We start from the raw sequence: 24,782 nt of genomic DNA on the forward strand, positions 1-24,782 counted from the left end.
AAATGAATCCTTAAGAGGTCAAATGAAAAAGAGTGATTGAGGAGCAGCATGAAAAAAAAAAAAAAAATCTGAATTTAAAATAAATTAAAATCCTCTAGAGAAGCAGAGCACAGTCTTTGCCCCACCACCCCCAACATACACAAAAATGAAATAAAGGTGATGGTATAATACCATTTTAAAGAAAAAGGCAAAAACTTCTAATCCTATTCTCATCACTATGAACGAGACAAGCAGCAGAAATTCTCTTCCTCAGCCACCGTTGATTACCCTAAGCATGTGATGTGAGGTCAAACTGACCTAGGAAAGAAGTTACATATACCCTTGAAATAAAAAATATGGCATTAGGTAAGTGCACAATTTGAGTTTCGGTCACACTTTAAACAAAGAGTATGATCTTAAGCTTCAGTTTTTCCAGTTGTCAGAGACCTCGTACGACTTCTTTTCTACATCGCTCAACCGGAAGCCAGTATTTCGATGTGAATTTGATTAATTGTCCAGCTCTACCATCTACTCACCAACCCTACTGAAGACATACTATAACTGAGGTATTCAAATGGGGGTCCACAAAAAAAGTGTGTGTATATCTGTATGTATACACACACACACACACACACACACTGTAGAAACATTTTTCTGTTTCAATGGCTTTATGATTATTGCTAGCAACAGAAACACATTTTTTATTACATACCTACAGTAGAAAATCATTTTTCTAATGTAGTCAACTTTAGTCCTCTTAAGTATTGAGCAAATTACACTCATTGGAGCCAGTTATACTCCCTGGAGTGTCTGACAGGCTTTGAAAGAGCACCTGCGAATATGCAACCAGTTTGTTAAGTACCGATGGCTGCTGGTAAGCTTTCTTCACTTGGACATTTTTGCCAACGCATGGCTAACCTTTGTTTAACCATCTAAACAGCTGCTCTTAGCAAAATTGTGTTTATAGTTACTAGCTTTCTAGCTAATAGGCTATGTTAGAGTTTATACTTCCTCTTCCAATTATGTGGAAAGGTCAAAATAAAGAAACTATTTACCAAATATATTTATTCTAAAATGTTCATTACTTCTCCTTGCCATTCACCTGATAAGATGAGACTTGCTATATACATTTTTTTTAAACGTATACTGGTGGTCCCTGAGTCGCCAGTTTGCCTGGGAGCCGGTCCCTGGGCATGAATAAGTTTAAGTACCCTGCTATAACAACTCACCAACCATAGTTTAAATACACTGAACAAAAATATAAACTCATGTAAAGTGTTGGTCCCATGTTATATAAAAAAATACCAGCAATTTTACATAGCCACAAAAAGCCAATTTCTCTCATTTTGGACAAAAATGTGTTTATATACCCTAGTGAGCATTTCTCCTTTGCCAAGATGATCCATCCACCTGACTGGTCAAGCATATCAAGAAGCTGATTAAACAGCATGATCATTACACAGGTGCACCTTGTGCTGGGTACAATACAAGGCCACTCTAAAATGTACAGTTTTGTCACACAACACAATCCACAGATGTCTCAAGTTTTGAGGGAGCGTGCAATCGGCATGCTGACTGCACGATAGTACACCAGAGCTGTTGCCAGAGAATTGATTGTTAATTTCTCTACCATAAGCTGCCTCCAATGTAATTTTAGAGAATTTGGCAGTACTTCCAACTGGCCTCACAACCGCAGACCACATGTAACCACGTCAGCCAAGGACTACCTCATCCGTCTTCTTCACCTGCGGGATCGTCTTTGGTGGGGGTGTAATAATATTTGTCTGTTTTGTGGGGGAAAACTCACTGATTGGGATGGGCCTGGCTGCCAAGTGGGTGGGCCTATGCCCTCCAAGGCCCACCCAAAGCTGCACTGCTGCCCAGTCATGTGAAATCTGTAGATTAGGACTAATGAATTTATTTAAATTGACTGATTTCCTTTATATGAACTATAACTCAGTAAAATCTTTGAAATAGTTGCATGTTGCGCTTATATTTTTTCGTTCTGTATACTTACCAACCCTGCTTTAATTACTCACCAACCTTAGTCAGCTGCTTACCAACCATACCCATACTGTAACAACTCACCAACCACACTGCAACCAAACCCGCAATTACTCATGAACCGTACCGCAACCCCTAGTCATAATTACTCACTAACCACATCGCAATCAAGATGTAAATACTCACCAACCACACTTCAACCACTCATAGCTGAGAAGTACAGCTACGCACCCAAATCATCTGGATGTTAACAATGGCCGTTAAAAGATACAGCCATATACCAACCACGCAGCAACCACTATTAACCCCTGCCAATCCGCATGCCACCACTATGCCTTAATCACAAGCTATTATATTGACCTATCAAGTGGAGGGTGTCACGCTCTGACCCTTTCTCGTGCTATATTTCACAGGAACTGAATGAGAACCAGTTGACCCCCAAGCGTGAGAAGCAGGAGTGGCTGGTGCATCAGAAGGAGTGTCTACAGCAGCTGCAGGCGGAAGATGAGGCGGGGCTCCTGCGCCGCCAGAGGCAGTACTACGAGCTGCAGTGTCGCCAGTACAAGAGGAAGATGCTGCTGGCGCGCCACAATCTGGAGCAGGACCTACTCCGAGAGGTATAGTACATCAACAGTACCCATAACGAAGACATTTTTCACTTGACCAAGCAATAGAGGTGTTTCAGTTCCATTAGGCTCTGGTCTCGGACCACAACTCTTCTCATGATATAATGCAGGGGTTAAAGTTCTGTCACTGCAACTGATTTTTTTTGAAAATTGTAGATTTTTTTTCAATGTTAAAGGTCTGAAATTGGTCTACTGCGCTGTTTAATACATGTACAAAATGATCCTCCTTCCCTAAAAGCAGGACTCTCATTACCTTGGTTTCATGTTAAAAAATTTTTTTAAAGTTAACTTGGGCCCCAGACAATCGATATGAGATTGACTTAAGTTTCAGCCATGGGATTTTTCCCCCTTTAACCCCGATATAAAGCTACCTCTGTGATGTTATATAGTACAGCACTAATGCCTAATACCCCAACATGCAAAAAGGACATCATATTTGGGTTGTTATCTGGTCGGATTCCAGATTCTCTCCATTTATCCAAACGTCTTTCCCTACCCTCACCTGTTGCGCTCTCCTTTGTTTTTCCTTCTCTATCTAGGACCTGAACAAGAAGCAGACGCTGAAGGACCTGGAGTGCGCAATGCTTCTGCGCCACCACGAGTCCACCCAGGAGATGGAGTTCCGGCAGCTGGGCTCGGTGCAGCGCACGCGGGCTGACCTGATCCGCACACAGCACCAGACAGAGCTCACCAATCAGATGGAGTACAACAAGCGACGCGAGCAGGAGCTGAGGCAGAAGCACGCCGTGGAGGTCCGCCAGCAGCCCAAGAGCCTCAAAGTGAGTGAGAGCGAGACCCCCGGTACCCAAACCCAGAACCAGCCACCTCCAGAGGAGGAGAACAAGGGGGAGGAGTACCAGGAGACAGGGGGGCTAAGGGGAGCCCAGGCTGGGGCTGAGGGAGTGGAAGAGGTGGTGCTGGTAGAGGAAGGGGAGAAGGAAGAGGTGGAAGAATGTGAAACCAAAGAGGAAATGGAGGGTAACAAAGGAAAGGTTAGGAAAGGTTTTGAAGGAGGGAAAGAAAAGGTGGTGAGATATGAAAGTGGAGATGGAGAGAATGAGAAGGGAGAAGAGAAGGACGTGGGAAATGGGAATGAGGTTTGCTCCATTGTAGAAACAAAGGTTGAAGTAGAGGAGGAGAAGAGCGAGAAAAGCGAAGATAACGAAGGTCAAGAACTTGAGTGGAAAACAGGGGAGGGAGGAGGAGAGCAAAGGCAGGTGGAGGGAGTGCAGTGGGGGGAGGAAGATGGGGATGAGGAAGACGAAGCGAGATATGTTCTCGACGATGACGACGATGAGGAGGAGGATAGGGGCGTGGCAGACGGCTGTCCGTCTGAGCTCATCTCCCCATCCCTGGAACGGAGGCATGTCCGCGATCAGCGCAAGGGGACGAACTCTCAGAGTTCTACTTCCCCGACACCCTTGAGGAACTCGAGCCTCCTCACCTCTCTGCCCCACCCCTTTCTCCGCCCCCTGTCCCCTCTTCCTTTCCCTCCCTCTTCTCTCATGCCATCTGCCTCCTCCTTTCCCTCTCGGCCGCCGCCCAGCCCTCTAACCTCACCTTCCTCATACTCTCAGTCTTCCTCCTCTCCCTTCGTCGCTCTCCCCCTCTCCCCTCGCTGGCCTCCCTCCTCCTCTCGGGTGAGCTCGCCCTCCTCGCCCTCTTCTTCTCCTACCTCTTCCTCCGCTCCTGCTGCTCCCTCTCTCTCTCCACCTACCTGTCCCTCACTCTGTGGGCATGCGGTCTTTTCAGCCTGGGCCTCTCGCTGAGCCTGGGTCTCTATTATGTCCCCATAGCCCTGATCTCTGCCTCCTTCCTCAGCTCGCCTTCCCTCTTCCTCTCCCTCTATCTTGTGGTGGTGCTGGTGGTGCGACCGGCGCGCGTCTTCCTACAAAACGCCCCCCGGAAACTCAACCGTTTGTGGATGAGGTTCCTCTTTCGCCTTCCCCGCCCACTCTTCAACATCTGCCAGTCTCTCCTTGGGGGCCTGGCGGAGCGCAGCCTCTATGACATGTTCCCCAAGGCCGGGCGCAACTGGGGCGGGCGCCAGTCCAAAATCCCTGTGCCCCTAAAGAGCCTGCCCTTAGTGCGCCTGGCGGGCAGGGGCCACGTTGGCTCGCCCCTTGACACGTGCCTCCTCTGGGTCAGGCGCTTTATCAGACGCCCCCTAGGGGTCCTTGCCGACCTGGCCAACTCGGTGGTGCTAAGGCTAGCTAGCAGGGTCCTTAAAGAGCTGCCTCCTGAGTGCCTGAGCAGACTTCGTACATTCGGCCTGCTGAGAGAGGAGAAACCTAGCAGGCTGCCCAGGCTACTGCCCAGGGAAGTCAGAGAGCAGAAACAGAGGGAGAGGAGGAAGAGAGAGAGGGAGCGGCAAAGAAGGGAGGAGAGAGAATGCATGTTCAGAGATGAGGGGAGGTGGGAATGCGGGTTGAGACGAACGTCATCTGGGCGGAGTGTGAGGGGTAAAGTGCGACCATGGCGATAGTAAGAGAGGGAGGGAGTTGGATAGGGTGTGTGTGTTCCATCTATCACCATCTGACCATCGTGTGTTTGTTTCCTTTGTTTCGACCCTCCCAAAGATAGGTTGTGTGCATCATAGGTATACCTAACACTGTGTTGCATTGGCTGAATGTAATTGGCCATTTAATGTACTGTATTGCCAAAAGCATCCAGCAACTCCTGTCATGTCACTGTCTTATACCCCATTGAAGTTTCATTGTTTGTCACTCACTATTGTGCTTTTTGTAAAAGTTTAAGTGTTTTCTTTATTTTGTTCTTAATTTGTAAGACAATATGTTTATGGTTATTTCTAAGACCATGTTTGTGCAATCTATTGTGTTTTTATTGAAGTTCTTACGATTTTAGAGATCTTTTTAGTGCACTGTTCACGCACATTGAATTTCTTGTCAGTGGATAATGGTTATCATCAATGGCCACTATTGATAGATATTATTGGTTGTGGATTGTCCACAAATCAAGCATTTCACCCATTATAATACTAAATTACTGTGAAAGTAGAAGTAGGCAAACATCCTGGTCATTTCATTTAACCGCCCCCAAAAAACACTACTGGGTCATTAATATAGTGCAATAAATAATTAACCACACAGAAACTTCCAGATCAAGATTGCTTCAATCCACAAAGTGAACTTTAATACATTAATGTTATGTACAAGCTAAACTGTACAATTATGTTAAACGCATAGTGTTTGATACGTGAAACTTGACATAAATGCGGTAAACTGTAAAATAATTTCCACGTTTTTTGTTCTAAAAATCCAGTCATCCGAATATAGGATACAATATGGCATTTTATACTCAATTTCAAGTTAGCCAATGTTTTGGGATATTGCATATTGTATTTGGCTGGATAGGCTTTGGCTGTCAATTTAGTGAGCTATATTAGATCTTTAATTAGTATTGCTCATTGAGAAGAGTCGGCACAGCCAGAAGAGGACTTGGCCACCCCTCATAGCCTGGTTCCTCTCTAGGTTTCTTCCTAGGTTCTGGCCTTTCTAGGAAGTTTTACCTAGCCACCGTGCTTCTACACCTGCATTGCTTGCTGTTTGGGGTTTTAGCCTGGGTTTCTGCACAGCACTTTAACATCAGCTGATGCAAGAAGGTCTTTATAAATACATTCGATTGATAGTAAGACCCCAAATGTGAACATGTAGAGAGCAGTGGAAGCTGGTGAAATGGTTATTAGTTATTACATTTCATCTTCTAGATAAGTAGATTCATTATTGTGCTATTGGCAATCTTATATACTGAATGATTTGCCATGTAAACGTTGTTTTTATCATTCTCCTAAATGAAGATACAGCGCTTGTCTGTTCAGCTGTAATTGTTTGAATGACTGTTCTGTTATACAGCTATTGAGGTTAGGCTACCTCCATATATGCAAAAAAAAAAGTGTTATATAGTTTTTGTTCATTTTAGTATGACCATATGTTTAATATCATTTTATTGTTTAATTTGGATATTGGTTCAAATAAGTCTTAATGGCTTTAAAACACAAGTCCAAAGATTGAGGGAACAATGCAATACTCAACGAAGAGATTAACCAATTTGAACGTTTTAACGTTTTAAAGCGTTTTAACTAGTCTAAAACGATGCGAAAGTATTTATCCCAAAAAGGGCTGGAAATTGACTGGCCCCTCCCTCCACTGAGTACTAGTGAGCTTGTCACGCAAATTATATTGAATGATGTTATGTATCCAATAAAATACTTTATATATATATTATATTATATGTATATATTATATATATTATATGTGGACACAACTTCAAATTAGTTCAGCCACACCCGTTGCTGACAGGTGTATAAAATCGAACACAAAGCCATGCAAGCTCCATAGCCAAACATTGGCAGAAGAATGGCCTTACTGAGAGCTCAGTGACTTTCAACGTGGCACTGTCACAGGATGCCACCTTTTCAACAAGACATGTAGCGTTAACATTTCCCTTCACTGAAACTAAGGGCAAGAGCTATGAAAAACAGCCCCATGTCATTATTCCTCCTCCACCAAACTTTACAGTTGTCACTATGCATTGGGGCTGGTAGCATTCTCCTGGCATCCGCCAAACCCAGATCTGTCCGTCGGACCCCCAGACGGTGAAGCGTGATTCATCACGCCAGAGAATGCGTTTCCACTGCTCCAGAGTCCAAAGTCAGCGAGCATAACACCACTCCAGCCTATGCTTGGCATTGCACATGGAGATCTTAGGCTGGTGTACGGCTGCTCAGCCATGGAAAGCCATTTCATGAATCTCCCGATGTACAGTTATTGTGCTGACGTTGCTTCCAGAGGCAGTTTAGAACTTGGTGGTGAATGTTGCAACTGAGGAAAGACTATTTCAGCACTTGGCGATCCCATTCTGTGAGCTTGTGTGGCCTACCACTTTGTGGCTGAGTTGTTGCTCTTTGACGTTTCCACTTGTTTATGGAGATTGCATGGTTATGTGCTCGATTTTATTCACCTGTCAGCAACGGGTCAGGCTGAAATAGCCAATTCCAATCATTTGAAGGGGTGTCTACATCATTTGTGTATAGATAGATAGATGGATAGAAATAAATAAGTATTATACTTCTACGTTGAATGATTGCTTGGTCACCCGTCCATTGAGTTGCAACTGGTTGTTTAAATGGGCAGTTGGCTATTGAAGAGCCAGGGTAGATGGAAGGCTAATTTAGAAGGATAAATATTTCAGTAAAACATTTTAGCGAAGAAAATATTCTTAATAAAAATATATCTATCTACTTGGGAGGTCAGGGGAAATGTACTTTAAAGTGCAGGAATACTACTTTAAATGCAGCTCACCCAGAAAATAGTCCCCTGCATTTTACAGGTGAGCCATTGATGTGGAAGGGTATTATTGCATGATTCGGCAGGAGGAGCACTCCCTCTCTCCTGCACTGTATTCTAACACAAAGAGAACTAGGGCATTGCTTTCTGGATGGCTTGCATTGGAGGGAGAGTTGGTGAATCCCCTTTTTAAAGGGTGATATATTACATTGTATTCTGGCTCTAAAAAGAGGCATATCTTTTCAGTTTTTCACCTTGTTATTTTGTGAATGTAATTTATGATTTCAAATTATTTCTGTCAGTATATTTGTCTTATTTTTCTATGTTTACTGTTCTATGTTTGATTTTCCAGAGTTTTATATGAATATTTAATATGCAGTATTTCTAATGTTAGAATACTGCATTCTGTGCGTTGGGCCAGTAACCGAAAGGACGCTGGTTCAAATCCCTGAGCCGACAAGGTGAAAATCTCTGTGCCCTTGAGCAAGGCACTTAACCCTAATTTCTCCTGTAAATTGCTCTGGATAAGAACATCTGCTAGATGACAAAAATGTAAATGTGTTCAGCAGCCATTTTGTTTGCATTTCAGCCTTATTGTGAGTGCATGAGTGGTGTATTGTATGTGTAAGTATATGCAGCATTTTGGCATATTTTCATTTTTTCTCCAAACAGAAATAAATTATTTTTTTGTTAATCATTTTGTCTTGTTAATTTTTATGATTTACATCTTTGTTTTGCATTATTTTCTTCTTATAATTTGCCATAATTTGCATATCTTTATTCATTAATTCAGTTCATCAGTCTTTAACCAAACATGGAGAAAATGAGTGAAGTATTCTGGATTTACATTCAAACTCATTTCATCTTATAACTAATGTTCTTGTCATCCTCTGTTCTCCCTGTCTCTACATCTACCTCCAATATGAATAAAATAAGTCAAATTTAGTTTTGACATGCTGGAACGATAAACTGAAAATTAACGACACAGCCCATACCGATCACTTATCGCAGGCATTTTGCAGATATCGTTCATTTTGATAACTAACCTATATTAGAGATGTGATTTAAAATTAAATATGTTTGCTGGTATGGGTGATTGTTAATGGGACAATTGATTGCTACAACCATCAAACTAGTAGTTGAAAGGATCTTTTTAGTTAGTTATTTTTTACTGTGGTGCACAATGTTATGAACGTATGGTTTTATTTGTCGTTATCACATCAATTCCGGCACTTTATTGCAATATGAACTTTTGTCCATATTACCCTGCTCTAACGCCATGGCTACGTCCCAATTATCTCTCCTCTATTTCAAGTGTGCACTTGTTCATTACCCTTCAAGGATTTGAAAGTAAATATACTAATATAAGAAATATGGTGGAAATGCTCTACATACCATGCCCCCCTGGAACCCAATGTGTTTAGATTTATGAGTAGTAGTGAACGAGTGTACACTTCAGGAGAAAGGAGATATACTGGGTGCGTCCCAATAATATCTGAATTCCAAATCGACCCTAGCCTTTACAGCCTAGGCACTCTTAGATCTGAGGATTGGATAGATGTAGGCAATATGGTAATAGCTTTATCTTGTCTTCTGATTGCATGGGTGGAGTTTTTGCCACATTGCTTCGTGTATTGCAGGTAAGTGTAACGTGAAATATTCATTGGAAGACCCGCTTTCATCCAAAGGCTGGCTCATGGTGTCTTGTAGGAATACATTACTTTCTTCCTCACAATAAGTGAACAGAACACATACTGAATTGGTAGTGAATTGGATAACGAATTTGTTTTCACACACCACACCCTGCCTCACACCTTGTTTTTTTTTGTTGTTGTTTTTTTTAGGAGTGCACATCCTATTATGGATAATAACCATTTATGACCTTACAACTTTAATTTGCAGATGTTTTCTACTGTTCCAATCATTCCCAGTCAGACATTACAAGGAGTATTTCCCAATTCTGCCTCCACTAATGCATACATAGGGTTTAAATCAGAGGAGGAGTTCCACCACTTCGGGTTGGGACATGGTATACAGTAGGCAGCCATTCAATAGATGTATTTATTTTTGTTTAACTACCACAGAAAAACAAGTGATGTTGAGGTCACTAATACCTCTGTAAAAATTGAAATGTACACTCCACAGCCCTATATAGCCTATACACATATTGGATCTTCACATATTCAAAAGAACACATTCAAGCACATCAGCCAAAACGGTTGTCTCTCTCGCTCTTTCTGTATTGGTAAGGAGACAACCAGGACACCATTATGTTAGCCTTTAAGAGTATCTTTACAAATTCTTTCTCAATTAGTCTTTCATAGATTCCTCATCCTCTGTTCTTGCCTCCTCAAAATCCATTGGAGTAGTAGGTCAGAGGGGAGGGGAGCTTGGAAGTACAATACATTTGAGAAGGAGGCATGGAAATAGGATGTGAGGAATCAGAAAAACAAATTGAGAAAGAGCCCAAGATAAAATCTGATATGTTATAAACAAAACATTCTGGGTAATGTAGTACATCATGCCACACTCTCTCTCATCCAGTCCAAAGAACTCCAGATCAAGCGTCAGTTCCAGGACACGTGCAAGATCCAGACGCGCCAGTACAAGGCCCTGCGCAACCACTTGCTGGAGAACACGCCCAAGTCGGACCACAAGGCGGTGCTCAAGCGCCTGAAGGATGAGCAGACGCGTAAGCTGGCCATCCTGGCTGAGCAGTACGACCACTCCATCAATGACATGCTGTCCACACAGGCTGTGAGTAAGGCAAGGAGATGCTGTACACTCTTTGTACCGCACCACCTCCAACCCACCATAGCACCGTACCCACCCCTGCCTGGGCATGCGAGCCAGCTGCCTGCACTCCTGGCTGTGCCCAGATTTGACACTGTCACCCCACTTTCTTTGTCCTCGCTTTGTTAGTATGATACCCTCTCGGCACTTGGCTAGCAAGCTACATACCCCCTGCCCTGGGTCTGGCTTCCCTTGCATGGCACAACATGGGCCTGTTCAGAGGCTGGAGCGTTCAGATAGAAATTTGTCAGAATAAGGGAATTATCAGCGCTATTCTATTTATAACTGCATCATTACACCTGAGATGTTAGATCTCACTGGCAATTTATTTTGGGGCGAGTGGGGAGGGGACAATAAGTAGACCAGAGCCAGCTGTTATTGGGCAGTTTCTAATTGAAAAAAAATCAGTTTAAGTGGGCGTTTCCTCTCACGTGAGTGTGTCAGCGTTTATGGAGGAACCACAAACTCACGTGGGAACGCCTGCAGACGCAGACCTCTCATGAGAGAGGGAACGCCTACTTACACAGACCGAAACCTTCACCATTTTTTCCCCCAATGGTAAACTGCCTGAGTAAGACGTTTATCAACCATCTTTGGTTACACCCATACCTACTAGAACAGCAGGGCCGCATTCAGCGGGGCACAACGTTGTGGAATATTCAGATATAAATATATGATGGAGAACATATACTCCTCTCTGACATGAAGAAAAAGGAATCCTGTCAGCTCTAATGATGGCATTTCTATCTGTAACGTTACCCAGCGTTGCGCCCTCCTGAACAGAGCCCAGTTACATGCATCGTTAGGTCCTCACGTAGCACCAACACACGTCCAAGACATTCAAGCAAGCCAAACCCCCTTTCTCTGTCCCTACACGACACCACATCTGCTGGCACACAGAAAGCGACATAACATCTCTTGTGTCTCGGAATACCACCGACTCACATCCACCGGCACAGATCTGCGATATGTCAAAGCCTCATGTAACACCTTACAATAGCCACACACACCCTTGTCCCTATCCTCACCACACTCCTCCACTTGTGGGCTACTAGCCAAATGCCTATTCGCATTGTTACAAGCTATACCCAGCTCTATACAGTCTCTACTGTATTATTATCATCAATACCACAGCATGTGTGAAAAACAAACTACGACACCCTATTCATGTCACACAATACCACACTTATTTCCCCATCACACACTCATGGAAAGAAGGAGGAGGGTGCTCAACCATCACACACTCAACCACATTCACTCGGAGCATCCCCTACTCGTCAATAATATCTACCCAAAACATTTCCATTTAGTAATTAACACACCTCCCTCACACTAAGATAGACATCCCCTTCCTATACGCCACATCCCCTGATCTGACCCTCTGTCTCCCTATGCCTAAGTATGGGTGGAACTCCCTTTTCCACTTCCTCCACCTATTTCTATGCTGATGCCCCACCTTATTTGCCACTCTGACTCCAGCTCCGATTGGATGAGACGCAGGAGGCAGAGTATCAGGTGCTGCGGATCCAGCTGCAGCAAGAGTTGGAGCTGCTCAACGCCTACCAGAGCAAGATCAAGATACACACCGACTCGCAGCATGAGCGTGAGGCCAAGGACCTGGAGCAGAGGGTGTCCATCCGCCGGGCACTGCTGGAGCAGAGGGTAGGTGTAGGGGGAAGTTGCCCCTAAACTCTGATCTGGTGTCAGTTTATCATTTCCCCCACTAATGGTTAGAGTTGGGGGACGGGAAACTGATCCTAGATCTGTACCAAGGGGAACCATCACCCTGGAGCAAGGGGTGGAGAGATACAGCTTGTCCCAACTCACTCCCTATTCCTCCCCTTAGCCCTATTCCCTAACCCTAGCATGTATTTGTGGTCTGGATAGGTACCGTGGTGATTTTAGCATGTAAATCTTGGTGATGCAGAAAAAAACAAGTGGGAAGCATGCCAGCAAAGCCACAACACTAAACAATGCACTGCTAGACCTGGCTATCAGCAGAGCCTTGTCTGGCAGCGAAACAGTTAATTCAGCCTCAGTTACTGCCTTTTAGAAAAACATAGCTGATATTGCTGACTTGCTTAAAACAAATGTACAGTGACAGAATTCAGAACATGGGCCATTCTTAGTGTTCTCCCTGTACACCAAGTCAGAACCATAGGATAAAAAGGGGGCATATAAAGCAGACAATGAAAGCGCTTACAATATTCGATGATTACATTTCTCTAAAACAGGTGATAGGCTACATGTGCACCACCAAGTCAGAACAGTTGGTGAAATTAAGAGGGGTAAATATACCAAATGATTAGGGTGAGGCACATGGGCTACTAATGTCTTACTACTCAACATATTTATTTCATCACATTCCCAGTGGGTCAGAAGTTTACATACACTCAATTAGTATTTGGTAGTGTTGCCTTTTAAATTATTTAACTTAAGTAAAATGTTTTGGGAATTTTGGCCCATTCCTCCCGACAGAGCTGTTGTGACTGAGCCAGGTTTTTAGGCCTCCTTGCTCGCACACGCTTTTTCAGTTCTGCCCACATGTTTTGTAGGATTGAGGTCAGGGCTTTGTGATGGCTACTCCAGTACCTTGACTTTGTTGTCCTTAAGCCATTTTGCCACAACTTTGGAAGTATGCTTGGGGTCAATGTCCATTTGGAAAACCCATTTGCGAACAAGCTTTAACTTCCTGACTGATGTCTTGATGTTGCTTCAATATTTCCACACAATTTTCCTGCCTCATGGCGCCATCTAATTTGTGAAATGCACCAGTCCCACCTGCAGCAAAGCACCCCCACAACATGATGCTGCCACCCCCGTGCTTCACGGTTTGGATGGTGTTCTTCGGCTTGCAAGCCAACCCCTTTTTCCTCCAAACAAAGCGATGGTCATTATGGCCAAACAGTTATATTTTTGTTTCATCAGACCAGAGGACATTTCTCCAAAAAGTACCATATTTGTCCCCATGTGCAGTTGCAAACCGTAATCTGGCTTTTTATGGTAGTTTTGGAGCAGTGGCTTCTTCCTTGCTGAGTGGCCTTTCAGGTTATGTCGATATTGGACTTGTTTTACTGTGGATATAGATACTTTTGTACCTGTTTCTTTCAGTATCTTCACAAGGTCCGTTGCTGCTGTTCTGGGATTGATTTGCACTTTTCGCACCAAAGTACGTTCACCTCTGGGAGACAGAACATGTCTCCTTCCTGAGCGGTATGACGGCTGCGTGGTCCCATGGTGTTTATACTTGCGTACTATTGTTTGCACAGATGAATATGGTACCTTCAGGCGTTTGGAAATTGCTCCCAAGGATGAACCAGACTTGGGGAGGTCTACAATTTTTTTTCTGAGGTCTTGGCTGATTTCTTTTAATTTTCCCATGTTAAGCAAAGAGGCACTGAGTTTGAGGGTAGGCCTTCAAATACATCCAGAGGTACACCTCCAATTGATCAGAAGCTTCTAAAGCCATGACATCATTTTCTGGAATTTCCCAATCTGTTTAAAGGCACAGTCAATTTAGTGTATGTAAACTTCTGACCCACTGGAATTGTGATACAGTGAATTGTAAGTGAAATAATCTTTCTGTAAACAATTGTTGGAAAAATGTACTTGTGTCATGCACAAAGTAGATGTCCTAACCAACTTGCCAAAACTATAGTTTGTTAACAAGAAATTTGTGGAGTGGTTGATAAACAAGTTTTAATGACTCCAACCTAAGTGTATGTAAACTTCCGACTTCAACTGTATTTTATGCAACAGCATACAATTTTATTTTTGGACTCAACTTGTTGTGCTGTGCTCACTTGAACATGAAGGTGGCGCGGCTGTCCTTTGTGGGCACATTTTGTCATCAAAGTCGGGCATTCTCTGGATTTATGGTGCTTTCAAAACAACTGGGAACTATTCCTGACTTCCCAGTTGTCTTGAACTCACTGAAGTCAAGTTTTCACAGTTCCGAGTTAAGTTGTTTTGAGCTGTTGAATGCTTATCATTTTAAACTTGGAATAGAGACCCTTAATCCAAGATTTGGGGCCACACAGCCACTCCACTGAATAGCATGCTCGTGATTGCTTTGCAATGCTTGCAGTTAGCCACTATCACTGATTCCTTCCAAACCACTCCTTGTTGAATTTGCGATTTCCAACTCATTGTGTAATGGTTATGTCGAATGGCCGATGAATACCGATACATTTCATCTATAATTTCTCCATTATTTCTCTTCATATGACATGATTAAAAAGGATTTGCCAGTAGATTGTCGACTTGATTCATGATGTTGACATGATCAGTCCAATCAAAGCTACTGTACATATAACGTTATTTGACGTCATTTTATCTGTGGCCAATGACCTTGGATGGGCACTTCTATTGTAACTCTATGGCAGCACCCAAGGGGCTAGAATTTTCTAGCTCTACCCTGAGACTTGGAGGTGACGTAGTGTCCCCATGAGTGACAGGACACTGAGCCAATCACGGCTCAACGCTCCGTATTTTCTGCTGGCTTGCCCCACCACCACAGAAAGCACTGAGCTAAGCTGAAACACCTGCATTTTGGAGCTGCCTTACTCAAGAAAAGAAAAGAGACAATGTTTGTATGCAGCTTTATTAACTCAATTATATATTTATATATATATTTTACATTGTTTGCAAACTGATATGTGATGCGTATTAATGTCAAAATAACATACAAAACAGGCAAGCCTGAATGACGGGTCACCACTAGATAGGTATAACCAGTGTGAAGGAGTTTCCACCTTACATTTCTGCACACATCAAAGGGGTAAGGGCAAAAAATAGGGTTAGGGAGCGAACTGGGACTTGAGAGTATGGCTTAATTACAAATTGACTGCCTAGTCCTGGACTTTTGTCTTGGATGTTTGTCCAAAATGTAAATTCAAGGTTACATATCTGGCCCATTGAAAAATGCAAAGAATGTATATTTAACTCCAGCACCCCTACATTCTAGGCACTCCTGTAGATCTGACCGAATTGGATAGGTGGAAGCAATATTGCAACCAATCAGAGGCTATTACCAGAATGCTTATCTATCCTCTCAGATCTACAGGAGTGCCTAGCCTTGTTGTAGTGGATAGAGTTTGATTACATTTTTGGACTTTTTGAATGGGCCTGATATGTAACTATGGAGCAATTTTAGTGGCAACAGAAATTGTATTTGAATTCCATAATTGTTTATTTGTATAAGGATATTGCATTTTAATGTAATATTTTAGATTTTGTAATGCACCAATTGAATTCAATATTTCAATTTAATTGAGTATTCTAGTAAAATATTTACATATTAAGTTTCAATTAGAGTATGTGAGCGGTGTTGATGAGCGGTCTGAAATCCCGCTCATGGAGCTTGCGCACCTCTCCGGCACTCCACATCCTGCTCCAAGACCTTTCCAACTGCTCCGCTAAAAACCGCTCCTTGCTCAAAGACACAAAATACTAGCACTCCAAATTCGCTCCATTCATTAAAATCACAATTTAACCAACACACATCTATTTCTGTGACTACCTGGACCTACTGTACCATTTTGTTTTGAAGTATTGAAACCAAACCATGTGATTTGAATGAAAAGTATTTTAATAAACAACAGGAAAAGGTGACTAAGAAGCGCTCGCCATTTCAAATAGGCTACATGTCATATTAAACAGCATATAAACACTCTAAATAGGTTAGGAGCCATACAGCTAACCAAATATGGAGTGCAAATTAATTATTTTGGCTATATTATTTGTATTATTTCAAGGCTATAGGCTACAAATAAATTGTGACGCTTTTGCATGTGCGACACACTAGGCTGGCAGGGACATTAAGCGCTAAGCATATTAATGTAATGGCAAAATGTAGATTTCCTCCTAAATAGACATACCCAAAAGTAACTGCTATTCATGTGTAATTACATGATTGACATACAAAACTTGGTATTTTTGGAAAGAAGACATCTGGGAGATTATGAGGAAATGATCAGACGGAAGATAGGAGTTACATAGTTCAGAATACACAGGATCAAGCATACACAAAATATTGTCATTCTTTCATTGACAAGCTACAAGTGAATTATTGATGACTTGAGCTGGCTTCCACAACATGTGAACAATATCAGAAATGTTTTTGATTCTTAGACCTAACAACTAGAAATGGGCAGATGTTTTAGTAAGTGGTGTCAGGTGTGGTGCACTTTTTTGGCACACTAGATGTGCCTCTTGCTTTGTCCCACCCAGGTCAACTGCATATCCCTGGAAAACTTAGCATTGGCTACAAGACTGTCGAGGTGCCATAGTAGCCTTCAGGCAACCTCATATCTCTTTATGTGCAAAATATATAGTCACTCGGTGGACATTAATGTTACCATTAAGTCATATATCATCAGAGAACATTGAATTTGTTCCTACCAACCTAAGGTTTAATTTGATACCCTCTATGTAGCTATGGATCAAACACAGACCAAATTGAGGCTTACCTTGTAAGATGTTAGGTGAATACGTTGTTCAAAACAAACATTTTGACTCTCGGGACTGGTGATCAGACAAATAAGATATCCTCATGATCTGTGGAGTCCCGGCTTTCGGTGTATATCAACGTGTTCAGTGTTTATTTTGATTATACTTCACAACACTAACCTGAATGTAGGTAGCAGCCATCTTGAAATGAGGTCATCAGCTCATTCTGCCCTTATAAATTTGTATGCCCATATGGTAGTAAGGCACACCAAAGATTTGAAGGCACTGTTCAATAGCCAATATACTCAGCTTTCCGCAGACACCCTGTTTTTGCAGACAGGGTCTACCTTTCTCATAACAGACTTAATTGAATAAAGAAAATCAAATAGGGTCCTCAAATATGAGAACTTTACATTTAAGAGATACAAGATTTTGCTGTATTAAATCATCATAGTCTATAAATTGCATATATAGCCTGTGACTTAAATTAAATACAAATTTAAATATAGACTGCCTTGTTTTAGGCTCCATCTACAGTGTCTTTGAATTCATTTTAGAAACATGAGTTTGGCCAGAGTCTATGGCTTCAGGTTCATGCGAATATCCTCTCAGCACTTGCAGAGTCACTGGGGATGCTAAACACCCTTCGGGCCACTCTTGCAGGGATGTGTATTTTTAATTTAATTTTTTGTAAGTAGGACAAAAATATTTTAGGTAAAATAACCCTATCAAAACGTAAAGAGGTAATATTCCAGGCCTATTGCGCCAAAATCAATCATGGCCTATTGTATACAGTGCATTCTGAAAGTATTCAGTCTTATTCTAAAATATATGAAGAAAACAAATCCCTCATCAATGTACACACAATACCCCATAATGACAAAACAAAAACAGGTTTTGACATTTTTGCCTCCCCCCACAATAAAAAAGTATATATATATGGAAATATCACATTTACATAAGTATTCAGATCCTTTACTCAGTACTTTGTTGAAGCACCTTTGGCAGTGATTACTGCCTCATTTCTTCTTGGGTATGACGCTTCAAGCTTGGCACACATGTATTTGGGGAGTTTCTCCCATTCTTCTCTGCAGAGCCTCTCAAGCTCTGTCAGGTTGGATTGGTAGCGTTGCTGCACAGCTATATTCTCTATATTCAGGTCTCTCTAGAGATGTTTGATTGGGTTCAAGTCTGGGCTCTGGCTGGCTGGGCCTCTGAAGGTCATTCGGAGACTTGTCATGAAGCCACTCCTGCATTGTCTTGGCTGTGTGCTTAGGGTTGTTGTCCTGTTGGGAGATGAACCTTCGCCCCAGTATGAGGTCCTGAGTGCTCTGGAGAAGGATTTCATCAAGGATCTCTCTGTACTTTGCTCCATTCATCTTTCCCTCGGTACCGACTGGTCTCCCAGTCCCTGCTCCTGAAAAACATCCCCACAGCATGCTGCCACCTCCATGCTTCACCGTAGAGATGGTGCCAGGTTTTCTCCAAATGTGACGCTTGGCATTCAAGCCAAAGAGTTCAATCTTTGTTTCATCAGACCAGAGAATCTTGTTTCTCATGGTTAATCCTTTAGCTGCCTTTTGGCAAACTCCAAGCAGGCTGTCATGTGCCTTTTACTGAGGACTGGCTTCCATTTGGCCACTCTACCATAAAGGCCTGATTGGTGGAGTGCTGCAGACATGGTTGTCCTTCTAGAAGGTTCTCCCATCTCCACAGGAGAACTCTGGAACTCTGGCAGAGTGACCATCGGGTTCTTGGTCACCTCCCTGACCAAGGCCCTTCTCCCCAAATTGCTCAGTTTGGCCGGGTGGTCAGCTCTAGGAAGAGTCTTGGTGGTTCCAAACTTATTCCATTTAAGAATGATGGAGGCCACTCTGGTTTTGGGGACCTTCAATGCTGCAGAAATGTTTTGGTACCTTTTCCCAGATCTGTGCCTTGACACAATCCTGTCTCAGAACTCTACGGACAATTCCTTCAACCTCGTGGCCTGTTTTTTTCTCTGACATGCACTGTCAACTGTGGGACCTTACATAGACAGGTGTGTGCCTTTCCAAATGATGTCCAATCAATTGAATTTACCACAGGTGGACTCCAATTAAGTTGTAGAAACATCTCAAGGATGATCAATGGAAACAGGATGCAGCAATGGGTCTGAATACTTCTGTAAATAAGGTATTTCTGTTTTTATTTTTTTATACATTTGCAAAAAATTCAAATCTGTTTTCACTTTGTCATTATATATGTGGTATTGTGTGTAAATGAGGGAAAAAACGATTTTAATCGAGTTTAGAATAAGGCTGGGGTCTTTCCAAATGCACTGTAACCTGGAATTTTTTTGACAAACATCCAAGACATCTCAGTGTGTGTTTGTTTGTGAGTTTGCGTGTGTGTGTGTGTGTGTTTTTGGTTAGTAAAAAAAGGAACATTAGGACTACTAGGGTTATTTCACCGGTCCTATTTTAGGTTTAGGGTTACAATTAGGTTTAGGAGCTAGGGTTAGGGGTTTCAGATTAAGGTTAGGTTTAGGGGTTAGGGAAAATAGGATTTTGAATGAGAATCAATTGTTTGGTCCCCTTAAGGATAGTAAAACAAACGTTTGTCTGTGTGTGTGTTTATGGGTGTTTTCTCACATTCAACACTTCTGTGCCCTTGTTCCCCCTATTACCCACAGATTGAGGAGGAGATGCTTTCTCTTCAGAATGAGCGCTCTGAGCGCATCCGCACCCTCCTGGAGCGGCAGGCCTGTGAGATCGAGTCCTTTGACTCGGAGAGCCTCCGTCTGGGTTTCAGCAACATGGCGCTCACGGGCATCCCCAGCGAGGCCTACCCCAAGCAGGGCTACACCAACGCCCCACCAGTGTTCCGCTCCGGTGGGGGCCACTGGAGCCATGGCATGCACCCCCAGAATGCCCAGCCCCAGCCGCACTCGCGCCGCAGCCACAACAGTAGTAGCAGTGGAGGGGGTGGGGGTGTTGGAGGGGGGAGCAAAGGGGAGTCTTCTTCTTCTCACGGCATGGCTCTGGGGTTGGGTCTGGGGAGGGACGTGAGGGAGGTGCATCCTTCATCTCGTTCATCAGTCTCTTCTTCTTCCTCCTCCTCCCAACAACACCACCACCGCCATCACCTGCCACAGCACTACCACCACCAAAGCACACCCCAGCTCTACCGGGAGCGGGAGAGGGATAGAGAGAGGGAGCGGGAGAAGGAGAGGGACAGGGAGTGGGCCGGTGTCCGAGGCAGCGGCGACCTGGCCCACCCGCAGCACCCCCATCACTTCTCCCACAACCTGCCCTCTCGCTCCTCCTCTCAGTCCCTGGCCCTGCTGCCGCCGCCGCCCCCCGCGCCCCCCTCCATCTCGGGGCCCTCCTCGTCCTCCTTGCAGGGAGGGGTGTATGGCGGGGGGCTGGCCGTCAGGGGCGGTCCCAGCCTCATGGCCCTGAGGAACAGCCCCCAGCCACTGAGGAGGACGGCATCCGGAGGGGGACCTGGCGGGGCGGGTGGAGGCGACGGGGTGCTGAGCCGCAGCACCTCGGTCACCTCGCACATCTCCAACGGCTCCCACCTCTCCTACTCCTAAAGAGGGGGGAGGCGGTGGAGGGTGTTCACCCGAGAGAGAGCAGGAGGTAGGGAGTAGACGGGGATGGGAGAATGTAGCTACCTGTCTTACCATTGAAGTGGGTGAGGGGAAAGGATGCGGAGATGATGGTGTCAGACTTTTTTCTGAGGTGAGGCAGGGGAAGGGAGGGGGTAGGTATCAGTTTGAGGGTTGCTCTTCAAGGTAGCCATGTCTTCTTCTATGATGTTCTATAATGGAATGGAGGAAGTGAGAGAATAGGTGGGAAAGTGCATGGAAAGGGAAGAGATAAAGACAACAGATCTAAAAGTGAATGTATGTATGTCGTGTGTGGTGTCCTGATAATCTAGCAAACACTTGTGTTGTATGGCTTCAGAAAGGGAAGACATGGGGAACAATAAAAAATGCTGGTTTTAGTCTGCATTCAGAAAGGTAGCTATTGTTCGAAACACATTTTATTGGTTTATAACTTATTTGTTGACAGTGTTTTGGTTTATTTTGTAGATGTGTTAAAAACAAGTGGCTCGGGACGTCACCAAGGCCTTTAAGAAGTCTTAAATGGATGGTGTGATGACCACGCAAGAATTACAGGCTGATGTAAATTAATATGAATACACAGAATGTTTATAAAGGCAACAAACAGACCCGGTTTCATTAAAAATAATGAAGGCACCTGGAATGGAGAGAGACATTTGTATGGACAACAAAATGACCTCAAAAACTTTTCCGTCATCCATGACATACACTATATATACAAAAGTATGTGGACAAACCTTCAAATTAGTGGATTCGGCTACTTCCAACAAGTCAGTTTGTCAAATTTCTGTCCTGCTAGAGCTCCCCCGGTTAACTGTAAATTTTGCTATTGTGAAATGGGAACATCTAGGAGCAAGAACGGCTCAGCCTTGAAGTGGTAGGCCATACAAGCTCACAGAACGGGATCGCTGAGTGCTGAAGCACATAGTGTGTAAAAATCGTCTGTCCTCGGTTGCAACACTCACTACCAAGTTCCAAACTGCCTCTGGAAACAACTTCAGCACAATAACTGTTCGTCAGGAGATTCATGAAATGGGTTTCCATGTCCGAACAGCCTCACACAAGCTTAAGATCACAATGCCAAGCGGCAGCTGGAGTGGTGTAAAGCTCGCCGCCATTGGACTCTGCAGCAGTGGAAACGCGTTCTATGGAGTGATGAATCACTCTTCACCATCTGGCAGTCCGACGACTGAATCTGGGTTGGCGGATACCAGGAGAATGCTAACTGTCCCAATGCATAGTGCCAACTGTATAGTTTGGTGGAGGAGGAATAATGGTCTGGGGCTGTTATTAATGGTTCGGGATTGGCCCCTTAGTTCCAGTGAACGGATATCTTAACGCTACAGCATTACAATGACATTCTAGACTATTCTGTGCCTCCAACTTTGTGGCAACAGTTTGGGGAAGGCCCTTTCTCGTTTCAGCGTGACAATGGCCCCATGCACAAAGCGAGCTCCATACAGAAATGGTTTGTCGAGATCAGTGTGTTAGAACTTGACTGGCCTGCACAGAGCCCTAACCTCAACCCCATCAAACACCTTTGGGATGAATTGGAATGCCGACTGAGAACCAGGCCTAATTGCCCAACATCACTAATGCTTTTGTGGCTGAATGTAAGCAAGTCCCAGCAGCAATGTTCCAACATCTAGTGGAAATCCTTCCCAGACGAGTGGAGGCTGTTATAGCAGCAAAGGGGGGACCAACTCTATATTAATGCCCATGATTTTGGAAGGAGATGTTCAATAAGCAGGTGTCCATATACTTTTGGTGATGTAGTGCATTTATTATCTTTAAAAATGACATAGGTGTCCATGAGAGTCGCTCCAATGCATTACATAAATGTACAAAACATTTGTAAACATGACCAAAATCACATTTGAAATGTACAGTATTAGTTGTCCAAGTTTCACTGGTATTTAAAGACCAGTGCAGTCAAACTTAATTTTCCTGTGTTTTACACTGCAAAAAGGGAAATCTAAGCAATCCTAAATATCTTCTATTGAGTGATTATTTGACCTTCTTGAAAAACCTTGAAATAAGTTAAATTACTTGTAATTAAGACTTTTTTTAAGGTTAAAATAAGCACAATTATTTGCCAATTATGCGAGATAATTTAGCTTAGTAAGAAAAAACAAGAAAAAAACACTTATCACTCAATGTAATATATTTAGGCTTGCTTAACCTTCACTTTTTGCAGTGTATATATATTTCCACACTGTGGTTTGAATAATATTGTGAAAATGATGATAATGACCTTGTAGTGTACGATATGTTTAAAAAGACTGCCTGAAATTTCAGCTTTTGTCTGGGTGACATCATCAGACAGATACTAGACCAATAAGATGAGCGTTCCAAACCTAAAACTGCTAGTTTTAAGTTTCCCCTTCCCCACTCAAGACAGTCCTAGCAAAATTCTTGCTTGAGAAATGGCTTTTCTTGTTTATTTTCTTTTAAAAACAAAAATGTATCCGTTTTATGGAGTAATAACGACAATGATCATAGTAATTTTGATATATTCAATGAGTATTGAACCCAGGATTTAGACTAAGAAAGCATTTTCTATAGGTCAATATTACCATTACTAATCCATATATAGTTGTTGTAATCTTGTACAAAAATGTGTTTTTATCTTGCAAGAAAAATGCCACTTTTGACTATGGGCTATGGTTGAAAATGTGTAAAAAAAATAGATATACATTGGATTGTCAGGTATGGTGTGTGTAACAGGTATTAATGATTATTAATAATGTTTTATTAATAATTATTGATTATTCATGTGTGTACATGTGTTGGTTGAGTGGTATACAGTCTAGTTATATTGCCACTTTTTTAGACAAACAAACATTATTGCATTTTAAAGACACTTGTGTAACCTTTATAAAAGGTCTGACCCCAATGAAAAGGAAGGTGACACATCCAAAAGAAGCAACATTGGTTGACATGAACATTATTAACCTCTTCTGGTATGTTTCTGTTCGTTTGTTGGATTTTGAAATGAAAACGTTGGGTGAATTTTCTAGAGATTTCACAATTTATTCTACTGAGCCCACACATATTCTAGCATGAAGAACAAAATGGAGTTCAAAGATAAAGAATGGTGCACAATTTAGATGATAATCTCACAGTGCAAACCATCATTGCAAGGTGCGAGCAACTTGTCAGTGAGCTTGTGCTGCAAGTTGAAGTAAGTTTTAAGGTTAAGGGTTGTTAAGCCTACACTCACCAAGGCTATATTACTCAAATACTTAACTTCCCCTTTCTTAATTAAAGGGGTTTGCCTCATTCAGTTAGCTAAGACTCTGTTTATAACTAGGGATTCTAAGATGCTGTTCCTTTGTACAAACAGGGTGATTTATTTATTCAATCTCAAAAACACCAGCTCTGACAAGTCCCCCTGTAGCCTAATACTTCATGCTTGGTTGAAATTTCAGTGCATGCAGAAAACTCCTTATATAAATAAGACTGGTGGGTTTTGATATGTGGATGGATGGTTGGTAACATAACATGCTAATTCATAGGTATTGGGGGGGGGGGGGGTGCAGTAAAAGGTGTTATCTTAATTTCTTAAGGTCTAGGAAATCATGATGGACATCAGGAAGAAGAGATCCCAATTCCTTTGTCACAGACATAGCTGGTTAGATGATGATAGACTGTTCTGTGTGGACTTGTACTTCATGGTTTGCAAAGGGGAAATTTTCAGTTAATATGTAAACATAGTTGAACATTCCAATCAGGGGATTCCAAGCTTGAGGGAAAATAATAGGGTTCTTTAAAATGTGTTGAACAAGAGGGTAAAAGCAAAGTAATACAAAATAAAAAATGAATGATAGTAAACATTGGTGTTCCTATCTTTTTTATTTGTATATATATATATATATATTACAATGTGCATTAATTTGCTTAGGCTTGAGCATATTCCCAAATTGATTGAAGGTTTATGTTTGTCATCATTGCATCCTGCATGTTTATCTAGCCTATACAAACCAAGAACAAGATAGGCTATACTAGACACGA

General features: G+C 42.7%; 1 protein-coding gene across 1 annotated transcript in view; it reads left to right on the plus strand.

The window, feature by feature from the left end:
• Nucleotides 1-24,602, plus strand: part of taok2b (TAO kinase 2b) — a 55,055-nt gene extending 30,453 nt beyond the window's left edge. The window contains exons 16-20 of the mRNA XM_064923562.1: nt 2,397-2,600; nt 3,149-3,388; nt 10,460-10,672; nt 12,188-12,370; nt 19,830-24,602. Of these exons, the coding sequence (XP_064779634.1) occupies nt 2,397-2,600; nt 3,149-3,388; nt 10,460-10,672; nt 12,188-12,370; nt 19,830-20,735 (1,746 nt within the window). The 3' untranslated portion in view covers nt 20,736-24,602. The remainder of the gene's footprint in view (nt 1-2,396; nt 2,601-3,148; nt 3,389-10,459; nt 10,673-12,187; nt 12,371-19,829) is intronic.
• The last annotated feature ends 180 nt before the right edge of the window (nt 24,603-24,782 follow it).

This window comes from Oncorhynchus masou, chromosome 18 (assembly GCF_036934945.1).
Source record: "Oncorhynchus masou masou isolate Uvic2021 chromosome 18, UVic_Omas_1.1, whole genome shotgun sequence".
NCBI lineage: Eukaryota > Metazoa > Chordata > Actinopteri > Salmoniformes > Salmonidae > Oncorhynchus > Oncorhynchus masou.